Here is a 22015-nt window from a genome sequence, read left to right as displayed (position 1 = left end):
ATATACCCTCATCTCTCTCCAGGGCCTGGTAACATTAAACAATTCTTGAAGAATGGAAAATTAAATTCTGAAGTATTACTCTCTGCTCTACCTCATCAGAGCAGTTTCAACTGCCTCCATTTCTCAACATTCTCAGCAGCAGAGACCAGTCTTGTGAAGTACTGAGCAGCCTCAAAAGGTTGTTCCCAGTGAGACTGAAGGAAACCGAGGATGCTCAGCTCCTCAAGACGAGGGCCCAAACTTTAAAGCTAATGGTTTAATTCCTTAGCGCTGAATCCTGCATTGCTTATTTGGGTACCCCAAGAAATGATCCATCCCCCAGGACCAACAGGGCCCAGAATGTTGACTACTCTACTATTTTAATCTGAACCAGTGCCAAAAGGCTGTCTTCATTTCCACTGTATTCCTGATTCCCCCTTCCTCATGCATCAGTCATCATGCAGATTGTGTGTTATAATATCCAGTCTTTCTATCTTTACTGATCAACTAAGTATACATCAGTATCAATGGTACAATGCTGATGGCATGCACTGTGTATAGCTGGTCATTACCTACAGCTATTATTTCTCATTGTTATCTTCTTCAAAGGACATAAGAGTTAACAGACCCCGTGCACTGAGCCTCACAGCCTTCAGATGTCCTGGCTGTTTTGGACCAAACTCTCCACCCAAAAATAAAGCTCACTTACTTTTGGACACACAAGTTACTTGCATAATGACAGATGTTGCAAAGGAACACAGAAATTCCTACTCATTAAAGTTAACATAACAGTCTGACAGAAGTTGTAAAAGTCAGTCACTTCTCTCCAATAGAGCTGCAGAAGCACCTTTTGTCAACCTCATTTTTAAACTTTAAAAAGCTCAATATAATCCACTACCAGATATTAATAAGGTGTAGTTAAAAGTTCAAAGCCAACAGAGCTGTGGTTAACCTGCAGCAAGAGGGAAGCTGAATTTTTTGCTCTTTGTGAGCAACTTTAGCTGGTGCCTGTTGTCGTCACTGTTGACATGTCAGCATTAAAAACTTCAAACATCAGGCTTGAATACCAAGAAACTTAACTCAAGATGGGGACATCCTGTGATGGTTTTTGAAGAAGTTAGAATCATAGATCATGACTTCTGTTTTGCTCTGAAGCATGCATTGTCCTAATAAACGCCACTTATTAGTGAATGCAGTCTTGTAAATGAAGCACATATACAATAGCAAAATCATTACAGTGTTTTACACCGTCTTGCCAAAATGAAATTGTGGACTACAATACATAATTAACTTGGTGCCTGAGGCTCCAGAATAGCCCTGTTCATCCAGAGGTTCAGCGACAACAGATACCCTTACACATGCCACCTTCAAGGGATTCATGCCAGTGACTGCCTAGTAAAACTGAAAGGCAGTTGGAGCCCCAAGAGAGCTTATAGAACAATCAAGCATTTGTGCTGCCGAGAGCACAGTGAGAAGTCTGCTGAGCTAAAATATCCTGCAAGTTTCTTCTTTTTTTTTTTTAAGTGAGGAAAAAAGTCATTGAATGTTAAAACAGAGGCTGCTAAGGTTTGGGGTTTCACCAGCAACAGATCTCAATTTCAGTAGAAGCACTGGGATGGGAAAAATCCAGGGACAGAAAAACTAGGAGAACCTGAAGCACTGCAAGAGTGAAGATGTACTGAAAATTCACTCTCATGCAAATAATCCCACAAAGCAATAAAGATAATCCCACAAATGACATCAGTGTTTCTTGTAAAAGAGGTGTTTCCCCTCTTCTTAGATTTAAAGGTACCAAATTTTCAGGGTAACTTGAACTCTGCTTCTAAAATTCATGCCTGTGATTTTGCATGCTCATAGCAAACCAGATCCTACTCCTATTGAGGTCAGCATGACCAGAATTAGGCCTTAATTTTGCACACAAAACCCCCATCAAGTACACTTTCAATCTACTTTGTACAAGATTAACTGGATTTCATCATGAAAAAGATATTCCTATATAAAACACACATTTAATAGTTTACATTTCTAAACCACCTAGCCAGGCAGAGGATTTTAGGGTATGTATAAACTGCAGTAAAACACCCACAACTGGCTCATGCCAGCTGACTCAGGTTAAGGAGCTGTTTAATTGTGGTGTAGATGTTCGGGCCTGAGCTGCAGCCCGAGTTCTAGGATCCCACGAGGTGGGAAGGTCCCAGAGCTTGGGCTGCAATGTAGACATACCCTTAAAGCTTTGATCTAAGCCCAACACCTGTGAAGTAGATATTCTCTCCATTTTATAGAACCATCAACTGAGGTTACATGGCAGACGCAGGAGTACTGCCCAGATCTCAATTCCCAATCATGATATAGCCCACAGGCCATACACTCCTGCTTAACAGTTTACCCAAAACAACCACTCATGCTACAATCCAGTCCTTTAATCATTAACCCATCCGATGAAGTGAGCTGTAGCTCACGAAAGCTTATGCTCTAATAAATTTGTTAGTCTCTAAAGTGCCACAAGTACTCCTTTTCTTTTTTCCAAAAGAAAGAGACACCACTGATTTTTTTCAATTCCACATTTGTGTGAAAATATTTTACCTATTGTTATTACAAGTAAGAGATAAAATCCTCATCACTGAGGTTAGACAAAAGCATTTCCCCAGCTCGCGTATGTGACAGCACTTTGCATTCAGCACAGTTTCTCCGGTCGCATGGGTCTTTCGCACACTAGGAAAACATGGTAGTAAAATTACAAATAGCAGGGGAGGCTCACGTGTCATCACACGACAGATACTAGGTCTCTTCATTTAATGCACTTCTGGAATACTCATAGACGTGACAGCGATGGGAACGATTCTTAATAAAAGGGGCAGGTATAATGCCTGAGACTATTTTTAAACTCATTTAATGCTAATTAGATTTCAAGTTAACAGTGTCCTTTTGGAGGGCAGGGTGAAGTGTGCATGCTCTCTTTTTGGAGGAGAGAGCCAGAGAAAGAAGCAGTAGATGCCAGGCAACTGAAGAATTGGTTAGCTGCCCAAGCCATATTCAGGGAAATCCTCAAACGAGCAGGACAGACCTTACAGGAATCTGGACATGGGCAGCCAGTGCAACAAGACAAAGAGGGAGGTGAAAAAGTTTATTTCTATTAAAAATTCTCTTTGCAAAAAATGTCTGAAAAGCAAAGACAAAACAATGAGTGCTGTGAGCAGTTTGTAATATATGGCACAGGGCTCCAATTAGCTGAAATGAGCTATAATCTTTCCATACCATGGAAGCTGAAGGTTTTGAAAATATACTTTATAGCTCCTGGATGAATAATTCAGCAGAAACTTGACCAAACTGAACAGCTTCCTCCCCCTCCAAGCATGTGAAGAGGCAAGTCAGGGCTGGAGAATTAATGTATGTTAGTCTCTGTACACAGAAATCAGCACTTCACCCAAACTTGTGCTGGAAACAAGAGTCCCCTTACTCACGACAACCAACAAAAAAGTGTTCTACAGTATTGCAGTCCGTGCAGCACAGCATCCAGCCAGGCAAGCAAGTATTACACCAAACACTGCTCCCAGATGACTGCCTTGAAACTGGAGAGATGGACAGACCTTGGGCCAGTGTGTGTGTGAAAAGTCAGCCCTTCCAGTTCCAAGTACTATGCGGTTGATCTAGCTTTAGCTTTAGTTTTCAAATTTGGGTAGAATGAGGCAACAGTGGAAGGTTAAATTCACATATGATAAAAATAGTCACTGTCCTTATTGCACATGATAAAAAGTCACTCTCCTTATTTTGGCAGAGGATCCTGCAGGGGAGTCTACAAGTCTGGTTTTAACATTTCATATTTAAGACTAATTGACCTCAGAGACCTCCCTCTCCCACTCTAAGAAATAACTAGACTTCTGCAAACTATATTAGACTATAGCAACTTTGAACACATGAACACAAGCGAATTGAGTGGTATAAACAGTAATTACGGACTTGTTAAAAATACGTTTCTATTTTGATGCTAACCAACTTACCAGTTTCAGGAAGTTTAATATTTGAAGTCGCTTAAGTTACAATATATGCCTTTTTAAGAATAATCTTACAAGTGAGCAATTTGCAACTAATTGATACTAGTGGCTGGAGGAACTACTGACAATTACAGTTGTGAAGAGAATGTTTAATTTCACTTACAAGGTAAAAGTGAACCAGAAAAATGATAGTGCTATTGTTTCTGAGCAAAAATTGCTACAGCTCACTAGAAGAAAACATGTTGCCTAATTACAAATTGGACAAATATTTAAAAGGGATATCAACCCACTTCTGGCCCCCAAAGTTTGTACAAAGTGTCTGTTGACATAAGACCAATAAACACTTTCAAAAAATATTTGTCAAAACATAAAGTTATGTTTAAACAAATAAACCCTCCAAACAGTGTGATACTAACAACCTGAGAGTGAAACTGGCTTCATTGATTTCAGTCCTGCAAATACTTACGCTAACGCATCCGATGAAGTGAGCTGTAGCTCACGAAACCTTATGCTCAAATAAAGGTGTTAGTCTCTAAGGTGCCACAAGTACTCCTTTTCTTCATGCCAGTAGTTTCATTGACTTCACAGGACTATCTTTGCTTAAGTGATTTACTGGGCTGGGGCCTTAATTCTGGAACACTTTAAGAACATAAGAACAGCTATACTTGGTCAGACCAAAGGTCCATCTAGACCAGTATCCTGTCTTCCGACAGTGGTCAATGCCAGGTGCCCCACAGGGAATGAACAGAACAGGTAATCATCAAGTGATCCATCCCATTGCACATTCCCAGCTTCTGGCAAACAGAGGCTAGGGACACCATCCCTATCCATCCTGGCTAATAGCCACTGATGGACCTAACCTCCATGAACATATCCAGTTCTTTTTTAAACCCTGTTATAGTCTTGGCCGTCACAACATCTTCTGGCAAGGAGTTCCACAGTTGACCTTGCGTTGTGTGAAGAAATACTTCCTTTTATTTGTTTTAAACCTGCTGCCCATTAATTTCATTTGGTGATGCCTAGTTCTAGTGTTCTGAGAAGGAGTAAACAACACTTCCTTATTTACTTTCTTCACACCAGTCATGATTTTATAGACCTCTATCACCCCTTAGTCATCTCTTTTCCAAGCTGAAAAGTCTCAGTCTTATTAATCTCTCCTCATACGGCAGCCATTCCATACCCCAATCATTTTTGTTGCCCTTTTCCAAACCTTTTCCAAGTCCAATATATCTTTTTTGAGATGGGGCGACCACATCTGCACACAGTATTCAAGATATGGGCATACCATGGATTGACATAGAGGCAATATGATATTTTCTGTCTTATCATCTATCCCTTTCTTAATGATTCCCAACATTCTGTTTACTTTTTTGACTGCTGCTGTACATTGAGTGGATGTTTTCAGAGAACTATCCACAATGACTCCAAGATCATTCTTGAGTGGTACCAGCTAATTTAGACCTCATCATTTTATATGTATAGTTGGGATTATGTTTTCCAATGTGCATTACTTTGCATTTAACAACACTGAACTTCATCTGCCGTTTTGTTGCCCAGTTACGCAGTTTTGTGAGATCTTTTTGTAGCGCTCTGCAATCTGCCTGGTACTTAACTATCTTGAGTAGTTTTGAAGCATCTGCAAATTTTGCCACCTCACTGTTTACCCCTTTTTCCAGATCATTTATGAATATGTTAAATAGGACTGGGGCCAGTACAGACCCCTGGGAGACATCGCTATTTACCTCTCTCCATTCTGAAAATGGACCATTTATTCCTAATCCATGAGAGAACCTTCCCTCTTATCCCAGGACTGCTTACTTTGCTTAAGAGCCTTTGTCAAAGGCTTTCTGAAAATCTAAATACACTATATCCACTGGATCCCCCTTGTCCACATGCTTGTTGACCCCCTCAAAGAATTCTAGTAGATTGGCGAGGCATGATTTCCTTTACAAAAACCATGTTGACTATTCCCCAACAAATTATGTTCATTTATGTGTCTGACAATATTATTCCTTATTATAGTTTCAAGCAGTTTGCTTGGTACTGAAGTCAGGCTTATAGGCCTGTAATTCCTGGGATCACCTCTGGAGCCCTTTTAAAAAATTGGCGTCACATTAGCTACTCTCCAGTCATTTGGTACAGAAGCTGATTTATATGATAGCTTACAGACGACAGTTAGTAGTGCTGCAATTTCACATTTGAGTTCCTTCAGAAATCTTGGGTGAATACCATGTGGGCCTGGTGAATTATTACTGTTTAGTTTATCAATTTGTTCCAAAACCTCCTCTAATGACACCTCAATCTGGGTCAATTCCTCAGATTTGTCATCTAAAAAGAATGGCTCAAGTTGGGAATCTGAAGACTGAGGTAAAGAATTCATTTTGTTTTTCCTGCAATGGCCTTATCGTCCTTGAGTGCTCCTTTATCATCTCGATCATCCAGTGGCCCCACTGGTTGTTTAGCAGGCTTCCTGCTTCTGATGTACTTAAATTTTTTGCTATTACTTTTTGAGTCTTTGGCTAGCTGTTCTTCAAATTCTTTTTTGGCCTTCCTAACTATATTTTTATACTTCATTTGCCAGAGTTTATGTTCCTTTCTATTTTCCTCATTAGGATTTAACTTCCACTTTTTAAAGGATGCCTTTTTACCTCTCACTGCTTCTTTTGCTTTGTTGTTTAGCCACGGTGGTGCTTTTTTGGTTCTCTTACTATGTTTTTTAATTTGGGATATACATTTAAGTTGAGCCTTTATTATGGTGTCTTTAAAATGTTTCCATGCAGCTTGCAGGGATTTTACGTTTGGTACTGTACCTTTTAATTTCTGTTTAACTAACCTCCTCATTTTTGTGTAGTTCCCCTTTCTGAAATTAAATGCTATAGTGTTGGGCCGCTGTGGTGTTTTCTCCGCCACAGGGATGTTAAATTTAATTTGACAATTAAACACTCGGACATAGTATGCTGGTGGACACAGCTGTCGGTCTGCGGTAAATAGGGAACATGGCAGAGCCAAGGGACCACATGGGCTAAAATCCACAGGTTCTTCTCAGGGTATGTCTACATTACAAAATTAGGTCGAATTTACAGAAGTCGGTTTTCTAGAAAACGTTTTTATACAGTCAATTGTGCGTGTCCCCACACAAATGCTCTAAGTGCATGTAGTCGGCAGAGTGTGTCCACAGTACTGAGGCAATCGTCGACTTCCGGAGCATTGCACTGTGGGTAGCTATCCCACAGTTCCTGCAGTCTCCACTGCCCATTTGAATTCTGGATAGAAATCCAGTGCCTGATGGGGCTAAAACATTGTCGCAGGTGGTTCTGAGTACATATCGTCAGGCCCCTCTTCCCTCCCTCCTTCCGTGAAAGCAAGGACAATCGTTTTGTGCCGTTTTTCTTGAGTTACCTGTGCAGATGCCATACCAAGGCAAGCATGGAGCCCGCTCAGCTAACTGTCATCGTACATCTCCTGTGTGCTGGCAGACATGGTATTGCATTGCTACACAGCAGCAGTTTATTGCCTTTTGGCTGCAGACAATGCAGTATGACTGGTAGCCGTCGTCAACTTAGTCCTGGGTGCTCTTTTAACCAACCTCGATGAGGTCAGAGGCGCCGAGGCAAACTTGGGAGTGACTCAGCCAGGTCATTTCCCTTTTAAGTTTCATCTCATGGCGATTGAGTCCTACCAGCAGTGCACTGTCTTTTAATCAGCAGCCAGCAGAAGACGATGGCCAGCAGTCATACTACACTGTCTTCTGCCAGGCACCCAGGAGATGACGATGGCTAGCAGTTGTACTGCACAGTCTGCTGCCAGCAAGATGTATAAAGATAGATGAAGTGGCTCAAAACAAGAAATAGACCAGATTTGTTTGTATTCATTTTCTCCTCCCTCCCTCCATGAAATCAACAGCCTGCTAAACCCAGTTTTGAGTTCTATCCTTTAGGTGGCCATTCAGTTTCTCGCAAAGCCATCTCCCCTTTATTGATTTTAATTCCCTGTAAGCCACGTCGTCAGTCATTCCTCCCTTCGTCAGGGCAATGGCAGACAATCATTCCGTGCCTTTTTTCTGTGCAGACGCCATACCATGACAAGCATGGAGCCCGCTCAGATCACTTTGACAATGAGGAACACATTAAACACCACACGCATTATCCAGCAGTATATGCAGCACCAGAACCTGGCAAAGTGAAACCGCGTGAGTAGGCGACGTCAGCGCGGTGACAAGATTGTTGAGAACATGGACACAGACTTCTCTCAAAGCACAGGCCCTGCCAATGTGGGCATCATGGTGCTAATAGGGCAGGTTCATGCAGTGGAACGCCAATTCTGGGCTCGGGAATCAAGCACAGACTGGTGGAACCGCATAGCGTTGCAGGTCTGGGACGATTCCCAGTGGCTGCGAAACTTTTGCATGCGTAAGGGCACTTTCATGGAACTTTGTGACTTGCTTTCCCCTGCTCTGAAATGCATGAATACCACGATGAGAGCAGCCCTCACAGTTGAGAAGCGAGTGGCAATAGCCATGTGGAAGCTTGCAACGCCAGACAGCTACCGGTCAGTCGGGAATCAATTTGAAGTGGGCAAATCTACTATGGGAGTTGCTGTGATGCAAGTAGCCAATGCAATCAAAGATCTGCTGATATCAAGGATAGTGACCCTGGGAAATGTGCAGGTCATAGCAGATGGCTTTGCTGCAATGGGATTCCCTAACTTTGGTGGGGCCATAGATGGAACCCATATCCCTATCTTGGCACCAGAGCACCAAGCCAGCAAGTACGTAAACCGCCAGGGATACTTTTCAATAGTGCTGCAAGCGCTGGTGGATCACAAAGGACGTTTCACCAACATCAACGTGGTATGGCTGGGAAAGATACATGACGCTCGCATCTTCAGGAACTCTGGTCTGTTTCAAAAGCTGCAGGAAGGGACTTTATTCCCAGACCAGAAAATAACCGTTGGGGATGTTGAAATGCCTATAGTTATCCTTGGGGACTCTGCCTACCCCTTAATGCCATGGCTCACGAAGCCATACACAGGTAGCCTGGACAGTAGTCAGGAGCTGTTCAACTACAGGCTGAGCAAGTGCAGAATGGTGGTAGAATGTGCATTTGGACGTTTAACCAAGTCAGTAAACTGTGCCAGCATGCTTTTAGACCTCAGCGAAATCAATATTCCCACTGTTATTACTGCTTGCTGTGCGCTCCACAATATCTGTGAGAGTAAGGGGGAGATGTTTATGGCGGGGTGGGAGGTTGAGGCAAATCACCTGGCTGCTGGTTACGCGCAGCCAGACACCAGGGCGATTAGAAGAGCATAGGAGGGTGCGGTGCATATCAGAGAAGCTTTGAAAACCAGTTTCATGACTGGCCAGGCTACGGTGTGAAAGTTCTGTTGGTTTCTCCTTGATGAAACCCCCCACCCCTTGGTTCACTCTACTTCCCTGTAAGCTAACCTCCCTCCCCTCTTCCCTTCAATCACCACTTGCAGAAGCAATAAAGTCATTGTTGCTGCACATTCATGCATTCTTTATTAATTCATCACACAAATAGGGGGATAACTAGTAAGGTAGCCCAGGAGGGGTGGTGGAGGAGGGAAGGACAAGGCCACACAGCACTTTAAAAGTTTAAAACTTATTGAATGCCAGCCTTCTGTTGCTTGAGCAATCCTCTGGGGTGGAGTGGCTAGGGCCCCCCCCCCACCGCGTTCTTAGGCGTCTGGGTGAGGAGGCTATAGAACTTGGGGAGGAGGGCGGTTGGTTACACAGGGGCTCTAGCGGCCGTCTATGCTCCTGCTGCCTTTCCTGCAGCTCAACTATACGCTGGAGCATATTACTTTGATCCTCCAGCAGCCTCAGCATCGAGTTCTGCCTCCTCTCACCACGCTGCTGCCACCTTTCAGCTTCAGCCCTCTCTTCAGCCCGCCACCTCTTCTCCCGGACATTTTGTGCTTTCCTGCACTCTGACATTGTCTGCCTCCACGCATTCATCTGTGGTCTGTCAGTGTGGGAATACAGCATGAGCTCAGAGAATATTTCATCACGAATGTGTTTTTTTCGCCTTCTGATCTTTGCTAGCCTCTGGGAAGGAGAAGATCCTGTGATCCTTGAGACACATGCAGCTGGTGGAGAAAAAAAAAAAAAGGGACACTGGTATTTAAAAAGACATTTTATAGAACAATGGGTACACTCTTTCACAGTAAACCTTGCTGTTAACATTTCAAACATAGCACATGTGCTTGCATTCCAAAGTCGCATTTTGCCTCCCCCCAGCGCATGGCTAGCCCCTCCCCTCTCCCCCTTCCCCATGGCTAACAGCGGGGAACATTTCTGTTCAGCCACAGGCAAACAGCCCAGCAGCAACGGGCACCTCTGAATGTCCCCTTAAGAAAAGCATCCTATTTCAACTAGGTGACCATGAATGGTATCACTCTCCTGAGGATAACACAGAAAGATAAAGAACAGATGTTGTTTGAACGCCAGCAAACATACACTGCAATGCTTTGTTCTACAATGATTCCCAAATACGTGCTACTGGCCTGGAGTGGTAAAGTGTCCTACCATGGTGGACGGAATAAGGCTGCCCTCCCCAGAAAACTTTTGTAAAGGCTTTGGGAGTACATCCAGGAGAGCCACGAATGCCAGGGCAAATTAATCATTAAACATGCTTACCTTTTAAAATAGTATTCATGGTTTAAAAGCACACTCACCGGAGGTCCCTTCTCCGCCTGGCGGGTCCGGGAGGCAGCCTTGGGTGGGTTCGGGGGATACTGGCTCCAGGTCCAGGGTGAGAAATAGTTCCTGGCTGTCGGGAAAACTGGTTTCTCCAGTTTCTCCATCATAGAAGCGGCATGTTTTGGACTCTGACCCGGAGTGGCCGTTCGCCTCTCTGGTTTTCTGGTAGCATGAAGGACAGAGACCATACAAGGGACCCGAAGCAGTGCCGCATGAAACTTAAGGAGCTGAGGCAAGCCTACCAGAAAACCAGAGAGGCGAACGGCCGCTCCGGGTCAGAGTCCAAAACATGCCACTTCTATGATGAGCTGCATGCCATTTTAGAGGGTTCAGCCACCACTACCCCAGCCGTGTTGTTTTGACTCCTTCAGTGGAGATGGAGGCAACACGAAAGCAGGTTTTGGGGACGAGGAAGATGATAGCTCACAGCAAGCAAGCGGAGAAACCAGTTTTCCCGACATCCAGGAACTGTTTCTCACACTGGACCTGGAGCCAGTATCCCCCGAACCCACCCAAGGCTGCCTCCCAGACCCGCCAGGCGGAGAAGGGACCTCTGGTGAGTGTGCTTTTAAACCAGGAATACTATTTTAAAAGGTAAGCATGTTTAATGATTAATTTGCCCTGGCATTCGTGGCTCTCCTGGATGTACTCCCAAAGCCTTTACAAAAATTTTCTGGGGAGGGCAGCCTTATTCCGTCCACTATGGTAGGACACTTTACCACTCCAGGCCAGTAGCACGTATTTGGGAATCATTGTAGAACAAAGCATTGCAGTGTATGTTTGCTGGCGTTCAAACAACATCTGTTCTTTATCTTTCTGTGTTATCCTCAGGAGAGTGATACCATTCATGGTCACCTAGTTGAAATAGGATGCTTTTCTTAAGGGGACATTCAGAGGTGCCCATTGCTGCTGGGCTGTTTGCCTGTGGCTGAACAGAAATGTTCCCCGCTGTTAGCCATGGGGAAGGGGGAGAGGGGAGGGGCTAGCCATGCGCTGGGGGGAGGCAAAATGCGACTTTGGAATGCAAGCACATGTGCTATGTTTGAAATGTTAACAGCAAGGTTTACTGTGAAAGAGTGTACCCATTGTTCTATAAAATGTCTTTTTAAATACCAGTGTCCCTTTTTTTTTTTCCTCCACCAGCTTCATGTGTCTCAAGGATCACAGGATCTTCTCCTTCCCAGAGGCTAGTAAAGATCAGAAGGCGAAAAAAACACATTCGTGATGAAATATTCTCTGAGCTCATGCTGTATTTCTACACTGACAGACCACAGATGAATGCGTGGAGGCAGACAATGTCAGAGTGCAGGAAAGCACAAAATGTCCGGGAGAAGAGGTGGCGGGCTGAAGAGAGGGCTGAAGCTGAAAGGTGGCAGCAGCGTGGTGAGAGGAGGCAGAACTCGATGCTGAGGCTGCTGGAGGATCAAAGTAATATGCTCCAGCGTATAGTTGAGCTGCAGGAAAGGCAGCAGGAGCACAGACGGCCGCTAGAGCCCCTGTGTAACCAACCGCCCTCCTCCCCAAGTTCTATAGCCTCCTCACCCAGACGCCTAAGAACGCGGTGGGGGGGGGCCCCTAGCCACTCCACCCCAGAGGATTGCTCAAGCAACAGAAGGCTGGCATTCAATAAGTTTTAAACTTTTAAAGTGCTGTGTGGCCTTGTCCTTCCCTCCTCCACCACCCCTCCTGGGCTACCTTAGTAGTTATCCCCCTATTTGTGTGATGAATTAATAAAGAATGCATGAATGTGCAGCAACAATGACTTTATTGCTTCTGCAAGTGGTGATCGAAGGGAAGAGGGGAGAGAGGTTAGCTTACAGGGAAGTAGAGTGAACCAAGGGATGGGGGGTTTCATCAAGGAGAAACCAACAGAACTTTCACACCGTAGCCTGGCCAGTCATGAAACTGGTTTTCAAAGCTTCTCTGATGCGCACCGCACCCTTCTATGCTCTTCTAACTGACCTGGTGTCTGGCTGCGCGTAACCAGCAGCCAGGCGATTTGCCTCAACCTCCCACTCCACCATAAATGTCTCCCCCTTACTCTCACAGATATTGTGGAGCACACTGCAAGCAGTAATAACAGTGGGAATATTGATTTCGCTGAGGTCTAACCAAGTCAGTAAACTGTGCCAGCATGCTTTTAAACATCCAAATGCACATTCTACCACCATTCTGCATTTGCTCAGCCTGTAGTTGAACAACTCCTGACTATTGTCCAGGCTACCTGTGTATGGCTTCGTGAGCCATGGCATTAAGGGGTAGGCAGAGTCCCCAAGGATAACTATAGGCATTTCAACATCCCCAACGGTTATTTTCTGGTCTGGGAATAAAGTCCCTTCCTGCAGCTTTTGAAACAGACCAGAGTTCCTGAAGATGCGAGCGTCATGTATCTTTCCCAGCCATACCACGTTGATGTTGGTGAAACGTCCCTTGTGATCCACCAGCGCTTGCAGCACTATTGAAAAGTATCCCTTGCGGTTTATGTACTTGCCGGCTTGGTGCTCTGGTGCCAAGATAGGGATATGGGTTCCATCTATGGCCCCACCAAAGTTAGGGAATCCCATTGCAGCAAAGCCATCTGCTATGACCTGCACATTTCCCAGGGTCACTATCCTTGATATCAGCAGATCTTTGATTGCGTTAGCTACTTGCATCACAGCAGCCCCCAGAGTAGATTTGGCCACTTCAAATTGATTCCTGACTGACTGGTAGCTGTCTGCGTTGCAAGCTTCCACAGGGCTATTGCCACTAGCTTCTCAACTGTGAGGGCTGCTCTCATCTTGGTATTCATGCGCTTCAGGGCAGGGGAAAGCAAGTCACAAAGTTCCATGAAAGTGCCCTTACGCATGCAAAAGTTTCGCAGCCACTGGGAATCGTCCCAGACCTGCAACACTATGCGGTCCCACCAGTCTGTGCTTGTTTCCCGAGCCCAGAATCGGCGTTCCACTGCATGAACCTGCCCCATTAGCACGATGCCCACATTGGCAGGGCCCGGGCTTTGAGAGAAGTCTGTGTCCATGTCCTCATCACTCTAGTCACTGCGCTGACGTCGCCTACTCACCTGGTTTTGCTTTGTCAGGTTCTGGTGCTGCATATACTGCTGGATAATGCGTGTGGTGTTTAATGTGCTCCTAATTGCCAAAGTGATCTGAGCGGGCTCCATGCTTGCCGTGGTATGGCGTCTGCACAGAAAAAAAGGCGCGGAATGATTATTGCCGTTGCTCTGACGGAGGGAGGGGCGACTGATGACATGGCTTACAGGGAATTAAAATCAACAAAGGGGGTGGCTTTACATCAAGGAGAAACAAAAACAACTGTCACACAGAATGGACCCCTCAAGGATTGAACTCAAAACCTTGGGTTTAGCAGGCCAATGCTCAACCCACTAAGCTATCCCCCCCCTCTGGTATTTCAGGCAGGATTGAATCTCCATTACAGTTTTTAAGGTGCCCGTGACAGACCTCACCAAAACGATTGTTGGCCGTTGATTTCACAGAGGGAGGGAGGGAAGGAGGGAGGGAGAAGCAAATGAGTACAGAACAAATCTGGTCTATTTCTTGTTTTGATCCACTCTATCTTTTACATCTTTGGTTGGCAGCAGACGGTGCAGTAGAGATAGCATAGTGGGTTGAGCATTGGCCTGCTAAACCCAGGGTTTTGAGTTCAATCCTTGAGGGGGCCATCCACCTCTCCTGGCTGCTCGGCAGAAGATGGTGCAATAGAACTGCTAGCCATCCTCAACTCCTGCCTGCTCACCATAAGATGGTACAATAGGATTGCATGCAGGACTAAAGAGAATGACCTGGTTGAGTCACTCCTAATTTAGTCCCTGTGCCCATGTCTGCCCAGGCACTCCTGACCGACCTTACCGAGGCAGCCAGGAGCACCTCGGACACGATGATGGTGGTTTTCAGGCCTATTGCACGTCTGCTGCCACAAGGCAATGGGTTGCTGCTGCTGTGTAGCAATGCAGTACCACGTCTGCCAGCACCCAGGAGACATACAGCGACAGTGAGCTGAGCGGGCTCCATGCTTACCGTAGTATGGCGTCTGCACAGGTAACTCAGGATAAAAGGCGCGAAACGATTGTCTGTCATTGCTTTCACGGAGGGAGGGAGGGCCTGACGACATGTACCCAGAACCACCCACGACAATGTTTTTTGCCCCATCAGGCATTGGTATCTCAACCCAGAATTCCAATGGGCGGCGGAGACTGCGGGAACTGTGGGATAGCTATCCACAGTGCAACACTCCGGAAGTCGACTCTAGCCTCGATACTGTGGAAGCACTTCGCCGAGTTAATGAACTTAGAGCATTTTGTGTGGGGACACACACAATCGACTATATAAAAACGATTTCTAAAAAACGACTTCTATAAATTCGACCTAATTTCGTAGTGTAGACATACCCTAAGTAAGCGAACATCAGCTATTTGCTACCTTCTTTTTATTTAGCTTATGATTTCCAGGCTTAGTTAGCAATAGTGCCAGTACATTTTAATCAACAATTTAAACCATAGTTTCAACACTAACACAAGACAAGGTTAGCTCAATAAACTGACAGGCAGAACAAGGGATCAGCATTATTGCAACCTGCTGCATTTCCAACTGGCTCTACAATTCATTTTATCATTTTGCCTATAGAAAAGTCATTTTCAAAGAGTGACATTTGGATACTTACAGATTAATTATTTACAGCCCTTACACACTGCATTACCTTTTGCCCCATGTACCCCAGAAACGATCCTCTGGATTCTCACTGCTCAGTGTCAGCAAGAGGAGGCAGGCCTTCTCACTGGTAAGATGTGCCTGTGAAATTCCATCCCCAAGGATGCACTTGTTGGACTCTCCCTGTGGCTGTTTACAGAACTCAGGTCATTCTATCTGGCCCCTTTTGATGGTGACCATTGAGACAACAGTCACTGTATACAGGAGACATCAAGAATCATGTATCTACATTGTGTTCAGCAGTATCCATACCATTCTCCTGCCACATATCAGCAATGGCTATTAAACCAGCATTAGGGTCAGGCATATGTACAGCTTTAATGGAGTCATCTGAAAGTGGAGAACTGTATTCAGCCAGAACACATTTTAGTGACAACATACTCTATATATTTACTCAACAGCAAAAACTGGTCACAAACTGTACTTTTAATCAATGTAATGCATTCATTCTAACAGTCAACCATCCTTCCAGTAAAAGATTTCATCCACGCTGATGTCAGAAACAGAGCAAACAGTTCCACCACAGTATAAACAAATTCAGAGTCCATGAATGAAAAGTCCGATGGGATACAAAGATGGGTTACAAATGTTGTGCTGTATCTCCCAGCAATAAAATACATGTTAGGACACAGAATTGCTGGCACCTGCCCACCCACAGGGAGGAAAAGGTTTCCAGTTCCAGTAGAAACCCACCAACACGAAGGAAACAAGAAACCGCATGCAGAAGCAACTTCAGTGAGAAAAGCCAATATCCTAGTTTGCTACCCAACTACCCACACCCATTTTGGGTCTACCTCCAACCCCCAAACCATGAGAGAAATCCCTCCCCACAATAAATGGTCAACACCTTCACAAGAAGCAGAAAAATAGCAAATACTTCATCTTCTAGCTTTTCTTTCAATAGCTTTGCAATTATGCAACAGAGCAGCAAATCATGCCATCTGACAATACCGTTTTGTGATATTTCCTTTTAAAACCATATCCATACTAGCCAAATGACTGGTCTGTTGAATAGCAATTAAAAAATCTTATTAATTTACAACTAGAAAACTTCCAACCATATGACTAGTTGCCATAGTACAAATTTCCTGCCATATGTTTATTGCTGCTGAAAAGATACCCACAGGATAACCTACCACATATTTACTATTGGGATGCAAGATTGTTTGCTTCAGACAAGTCCGTCATCTATAAAATCACTGGAAAATGTAAACGTGCCAAAAAAGACATTCACAGAGCATGCACATAAATGAAGTTCACTGTACATCAAGTGCAATTAACTGTATGATCTGTTAGCAGCTCTCCTGACATCACAGTAATAAATGATCAAAGTGACAGTTAGAGCCGTGCAAATCTGAGAATATCCGCTTTATATCTGTGGACCATGTTTGCAGATTGCAGACGGTTGCGGATCTAAATTTTATCAAATCTGAAGCTATCCACTTTATATCTGTGGACTGTGTATGCAGATCAGATGCGGATACAAATTTTGTACCCACACAGGGCTCTAGATAAACAGTTCCTTAGAGGTGTCTTAGGATAGGATGTCAGGCATGGGGGGTAGAGGAAGAGAAAGAAGATAGCCATTATCAGATGGGAAGAATACTATACATTTTACCTAACCATTAGAACACACCCAAAATGTAAACAAAGTTTGATTTGAACAGAATTTCTTTTTAAAGTAACCCTGAAAACACTTTCCATTACAAAACCCATGTCATTAGAAAAGCACATCTTTCTTGTTTCTCCCTCCTTGAGCACCACAAGAAATTGTACATATAGCTGTGAAAGTAAGGGTTTATAGAGCACTTTCCTAGATAAATCTAATGCAAAAGCGTAGCTCTGAAAATGCGGTCATATACAATTGTTTCAATCTGAAAATTTGCTTCTACGGGCATCAAAGTGGCCAGGATTATATTTAAATTTAAAAAAAAAAAAAAAAAAAAAAAAAAAAAAAGAGAGAGTCCATTCCTGTGATTCAGTATCTAACAAAAGCAGTAGAAAATAAGCATTTATCATCATCTTCAAGGTACTTGAAAATAATTATCTGTATAAACTCCATTACAGGTGATTACCATGAATACTTCAGATAGGACTTTAAATAGTACAAAACATTTTTTGAGTGGACACACAGCCAATTGCTGTTGAAATCGTTACATTGCAGGGTCATTTCAAGTGAGGAAAAAGCAAAAGAAATTGATCAGGCTAAAGGAAAAAAATCCCACCCTCATAATGTTCCTAAAACTAGAAATAACTCAGCTCATGTGTTCAAATTTGTTTTTCCTCTGTCTCCCCCCCCCCCCCCATAATCATCTTTTTGTTTGGCAGAGAATGTTTTTCTAAAGCTTTACAGGAGTTATCAGTTGCCCTATCAATATTTACATCCTCTATTTGTTTTTTCTTTCTGGTAATTCAGCACCGAATGCTCTGGGATCACTTGCTCACCTCTGATGAGTGAATGACATGTGAACAGGTGTTGGCACCACAATCTGTAAATTCTCAGCTTCTCTCTCATGCCCACGGAGACATATGAGCTGGAGTTCTGCTAGTCCAACACATGTCACTTCATGCCAGTTTCTGCCTGAAAATAAGAAAGGGACGAAAGCACAACACACAAGTCTCTCTCTGGTTGCATCATTAAGGAGGGTATAAATTTGGAAAGAAAGTCAACTTCTTGTGGTCTTTATTTTTCCCCCTATGTAAAATATTCCCCATGAGACACAAAGTTTTCCCAGTCAAGCACCAACTAACAGCCACAAGGGATTAAAGGCAAGGTCCCCAGCTGCAGTGGTTCTCAACCTTTCCAAACCACTGTACCCCTTTCAGGAGTCAGAGTTGTCTTGCATACCCCAAGTTTCACCTCACTTAAAAACTCGGGTTTCGGCTTCAGCCCCAGATGGCGGGTCTCAGGCTTCAGCTTTCTGCCCTGGGCCCCAGGAAGTCCAACACTGGCCCTGGCAACTCCATTAAAATGAACTTACTCACGGTTTGAGAACTGCTGATGTAGTATATAGAACAGTAACATGTCACTGTCTGTATGAAATTTTAGTTTGTACTGACTTTGCTAGTGCTTTTTACGTAGCCTGTTGTAAAAGTAGGCAAACATCTAAATGAGTTGATGTACCCCATAGAAGACCTCTGCGTACCCCAGGGGTACGTGTACCCCTGGTTGAGAATCACTGCTCTGCTCATCAATTACTAGGAGTGGACACCCTGATTGAATTGGTCTTGTCATCACTGGTTCTCCACTTGTAAGGTAATTCCCTTCTCTTCATGTGCCCGTATATTTATGCTTGTATCTGTAATTTTCACTCCAAGCATCTGAAGAAGTGTCTTTTTACCCACAAAAGCTTATGCCCAAATAAATCTGTTAGTCTTTAAGGTGCCACTGGACTCCTCGTTGTTTTTGTGGATACAGACTGACACGGCTATCCCTCTGATACTTGCTACTAGCATGTAGGTCTTCAAAAATCAGAGTACATATGTTAGTTTATTTGATGTCCCAGATTGCTCAGCCTCTCAAGAAAAATACTTTCATTGATTTACCTTCTAAGAGGTCCAAGTAAACTAAGAACGCAGCATATACTTGAGTGCTGTCAGCCACATCCAATGACATCATCTCTGTGAGCTGAAACCAACATGTAACAGCAATCAAAGAATGCAGAGCAGAAGTCAGATTGGTACAGACACATAAAACCTTTCAAAAGAGCATGAGAAAGTATGGAGCCTGTTTAAAGAACTGCTACTAAGAATCAGAAAGATTAAACACTAACAAACATATTTTAAGAGTTCAATATTTGTAAGTTACATTTCTGCTTGGCCCAGATAAAAAGGCATTAAAAGAATCTTGACTGTTTCTGGAACAGACCTGTTTTTGTGGAGTGTCATCTGTTTCTGCTACAGTACATAAAAAATGGCCATACTGAGTCAGACCAATGGTCCATCTGGCCCAATATGCTGTCTTCTGATAGTGGCCAGTGCCAGATGCTTCAGCAGGGCAATTATAGAGTGATTCATCCCCTATCATCCAGTCTCAACTTCTGACCATCAGAGGTGTAGGACACCCGGAGCATAGGGATGCATCCCCAACCATCTTGCCTTTAATGGACCTATCCTCCAAGAATTTATCTCATTCTTTTTTTAATCCAGTTATAGTTCTGACCTTCCGAACATCCCCTTTACAAGTTGTGCAAAGAAATACTTCTATTTATTTTAAACCTGCTGCCTATTAACTTCACTGGAAGACCCCTGGTTCTTACTTTACATGAAGGGGTAAACAACAAGCTAATACTCCTCAACAGCTCTGATGATAAAACGTAAGATAAGGTTTCTCCATATGCTAAACTCTTAAGAAGTTTCTTACATTAAAATCACATTAATCCATCAAGTTCCTCTTCCAACAAAGAGATTTAGCAGTTTTGACTATTCCAAGAAGGAGTACTAGTAACAGGAGACTCATTATTTATATAGCTCCATTGGTGTGCATGGGGCCTATGGTGCTTTACAGACATCCAAGACGACAAAGGTCAGTGTCCTAAGGAATTTACAATCAATGCTTTTCAGGGCAGAAATTATGCTCTTTTAAAAAGTTTCCTGTGAAACACCATTCAAATTAATAATATACAAATAAGTAATGAAAACAGATCAGATAAGGGGAAACAAAAATCTCTCCGTCTACCTAGTCATGCTACTATCTCTGTTTCTCTGTCTAGACTCTAGGTCAGGGGTGGGCAAACTATGGCCTACAGGCTGTATCTGGCCTGCCAGTCATTTTAATCCGGCCCTCAAGTTCCAGCTGGGGAGCGGGTTCTGGGGCTTGCCCCACTCCGGCACTCCAGCCAGGGAGCAGGGTCATAGGCTGCTCCACGCAGCTCCCAGAAGCAGTTGCACAGCACCACTCCAGCTCCTATGTGTAGGGGCAGCCAGGGGATTCCACTCTGCACACTTCCCTCACCCCAAGCGCCACCCCCACAGCTGCCATTGGACGGGAACCGCAGCCAATGGGAGCTGCAGGGGTGGCGCCTGCAGACGGGGCAGCACACAGAGCTGCCTGGCCGTGCCACCGTGTAGGAGCCACAGTGGGGACATGCCGCTGCTTCTGGGAGCCACTTGAGGTAAGCGCCTCCCGGAGCCTGCACCCCTGAGCCTCCCTCTGCATCCCAGCCCTGATCCGCCTCCCGCTCTCCAAACCCTTCGGTCCCAGCCCAAAGCACTCTCCTACACCCCACGCTCCTCATCCCCAGCCCCACCCCAGAGCCCTCATACACACACCCCTGCACCCTGAAATCCTCATTTCTGGGCCCACCCCAAAGCCTGCACCCCCAGCCAGAGCTCTCACCTGCTCCCGCACCCCAACCCCAATTTTGTGAGCATTCATGGCCCGCCATACAATTTCTATTGCCAGATGTGGCCCTCGAGCCAACAAGTTTGCCTACCCCTGCTCTCGATTTTGATCTGAATGCTCACCACGCAAATAAACTTCAGTTTGACAAGTTATTGCATTTGGGTACTCCTTTTCTCCTTTCTCCCTAAAGGAAGGTAGCTCGCAGGTTGTTTTTTGTTTGAGCAGGAGTTGTTGCTCTTTGCATCGGTCCCTGTCCACCCATCCCTCTCTAGCCACCCACCTCTTCCTCTCTCTCCATTTCTTAGATATGTTTGTTTCAATGGTGAGGCCGAGAGCGAGAGAAAAGATTAGTGGTGAAAAGCTGAGATTGAATGTGTCAGCTAGAAAGATTCCTTCAAGAACTCAAGCAAAACTTCTTGGGAAATTGGCAGAAACCCTCTATTCAATCTTAGTTTTCAAATAAGACTTTCAGCAGCCTAAGATAAATTAACAGGGGGAACGGGAGACAAGATCCACGCTAAAGATATTGTTGAAATAAGGGAAGATGGCTTATTTTATTTTGTCTCAGCTATAGACCTCAACTGTCAAACCAAAATAGGAAGCGATGACCCCAATAACTCACTTACCAGGGAGGAAGAGGGGGCCTGAGCCTGGGTCTGCTGGGACACGCGGGATCCAGCAGTCAGCAGCTGGGGAGCACCCAGTCCAGACAGCTCCGCTCTCCTTCAGGCGGGGGGCTCGTGTGGGCCCCACCGCTGCAGGAGCCGGACACCCCGGGCCGCAGGGACGGCAGGCAGCAGGCTCCGCTCGGCCCCTGTAAGGACCCCCCAGCCCGCATGGGAGCAGCTCGGGGCCCGCCCCCGCACTTACCTTCGGGTGAGTCGCCATCCAGTTCCCGCGGGGCGACCCCCGGGCTTCCCGCTCCGGCCCGCTCGGGGAAATGCCCGGAACAGCGCAGCCCGCCTCGTCCATGCAGCGCGGCTTCGCTCCGGGCGGCGCACTGCGCTAAGTGCTCCGGCCGGGGACAAGCCAGCGCGCGCTATAGTTCCGCCCCGGACGCTGCAGACCCACGGCCGCCGTGGCCAGCTGCTCCAGTGGAGCCTGTGAGCCAGGCCAGCTCAGGGCACGCTGCGCCCGGCTGCCAGTTCTGGAACCGGGTGTGCAGCTGCCCTAGGGATGCGAACCCTCCAGGTTTGTCCGGGAGTCTCCAGGAATTAAAACTTAATCTTTAATTAAAGATTATGTCATG

General features: G+C 45.0%; 1 protein-coding gene across 3 annotated transcripts in view; it reads right to left on the bottom strand.

Moving 5' to 3' along the window:
• The window catches only part of TSEN15 (tRNA splicing endonuclease subunit 15), a 34870-nt gene extending 13089 nt beyond the window's left edge, over positions 1-21781 (bottom strand). For 2 of the 3 annotated variants that reach the window (XM_038414497.2, XM_043490492.1), the window contains exons 1-3: positions 21637-21781; positions 18969-19050; positions 17868-18003 (exon numbers count right to left, since the gene is read on the bottom strand). In XM_038414497.2, coding sequence (XP_038270425.1) covers positions 17868-18003; positions 18969-19050; positions 21637-21738 — 320 coding nt within the window. In that variant the 5' untranslated portion in view covers positions 21739-21781. Of the gene's footprint in view, positions 1-14861; positions 15767-17867; positions 18004-18968; positions 19051-21636 lie in introns of those variants that run through there. The other variant, XM_043490491.1, reaches the window with a different exon arrangement.
• Positions 21782-22015: the final 234 nt, after the last annotated feature.

Source organism: Dermochelys coriacea, chromosome 8 (genome assembly GCF_009764565.3).
Source record: "Dermochelys coriacea isolate rDerCor1 chromosome 8, rDerCor1.pri.v4, whole genome shotgun sequence".
NCBI classification, from domain to species: domain Eukaryota; kingdom Metazoa; phylum Chordata; order Testudines; family Dermochelyidae; genus Dermochelys; species Dermochelys coriacea.
Note: the sequence above shows the minus strand (reverse complement) of the source record. Positions and strands in the feature narration are given on the sequence as shown.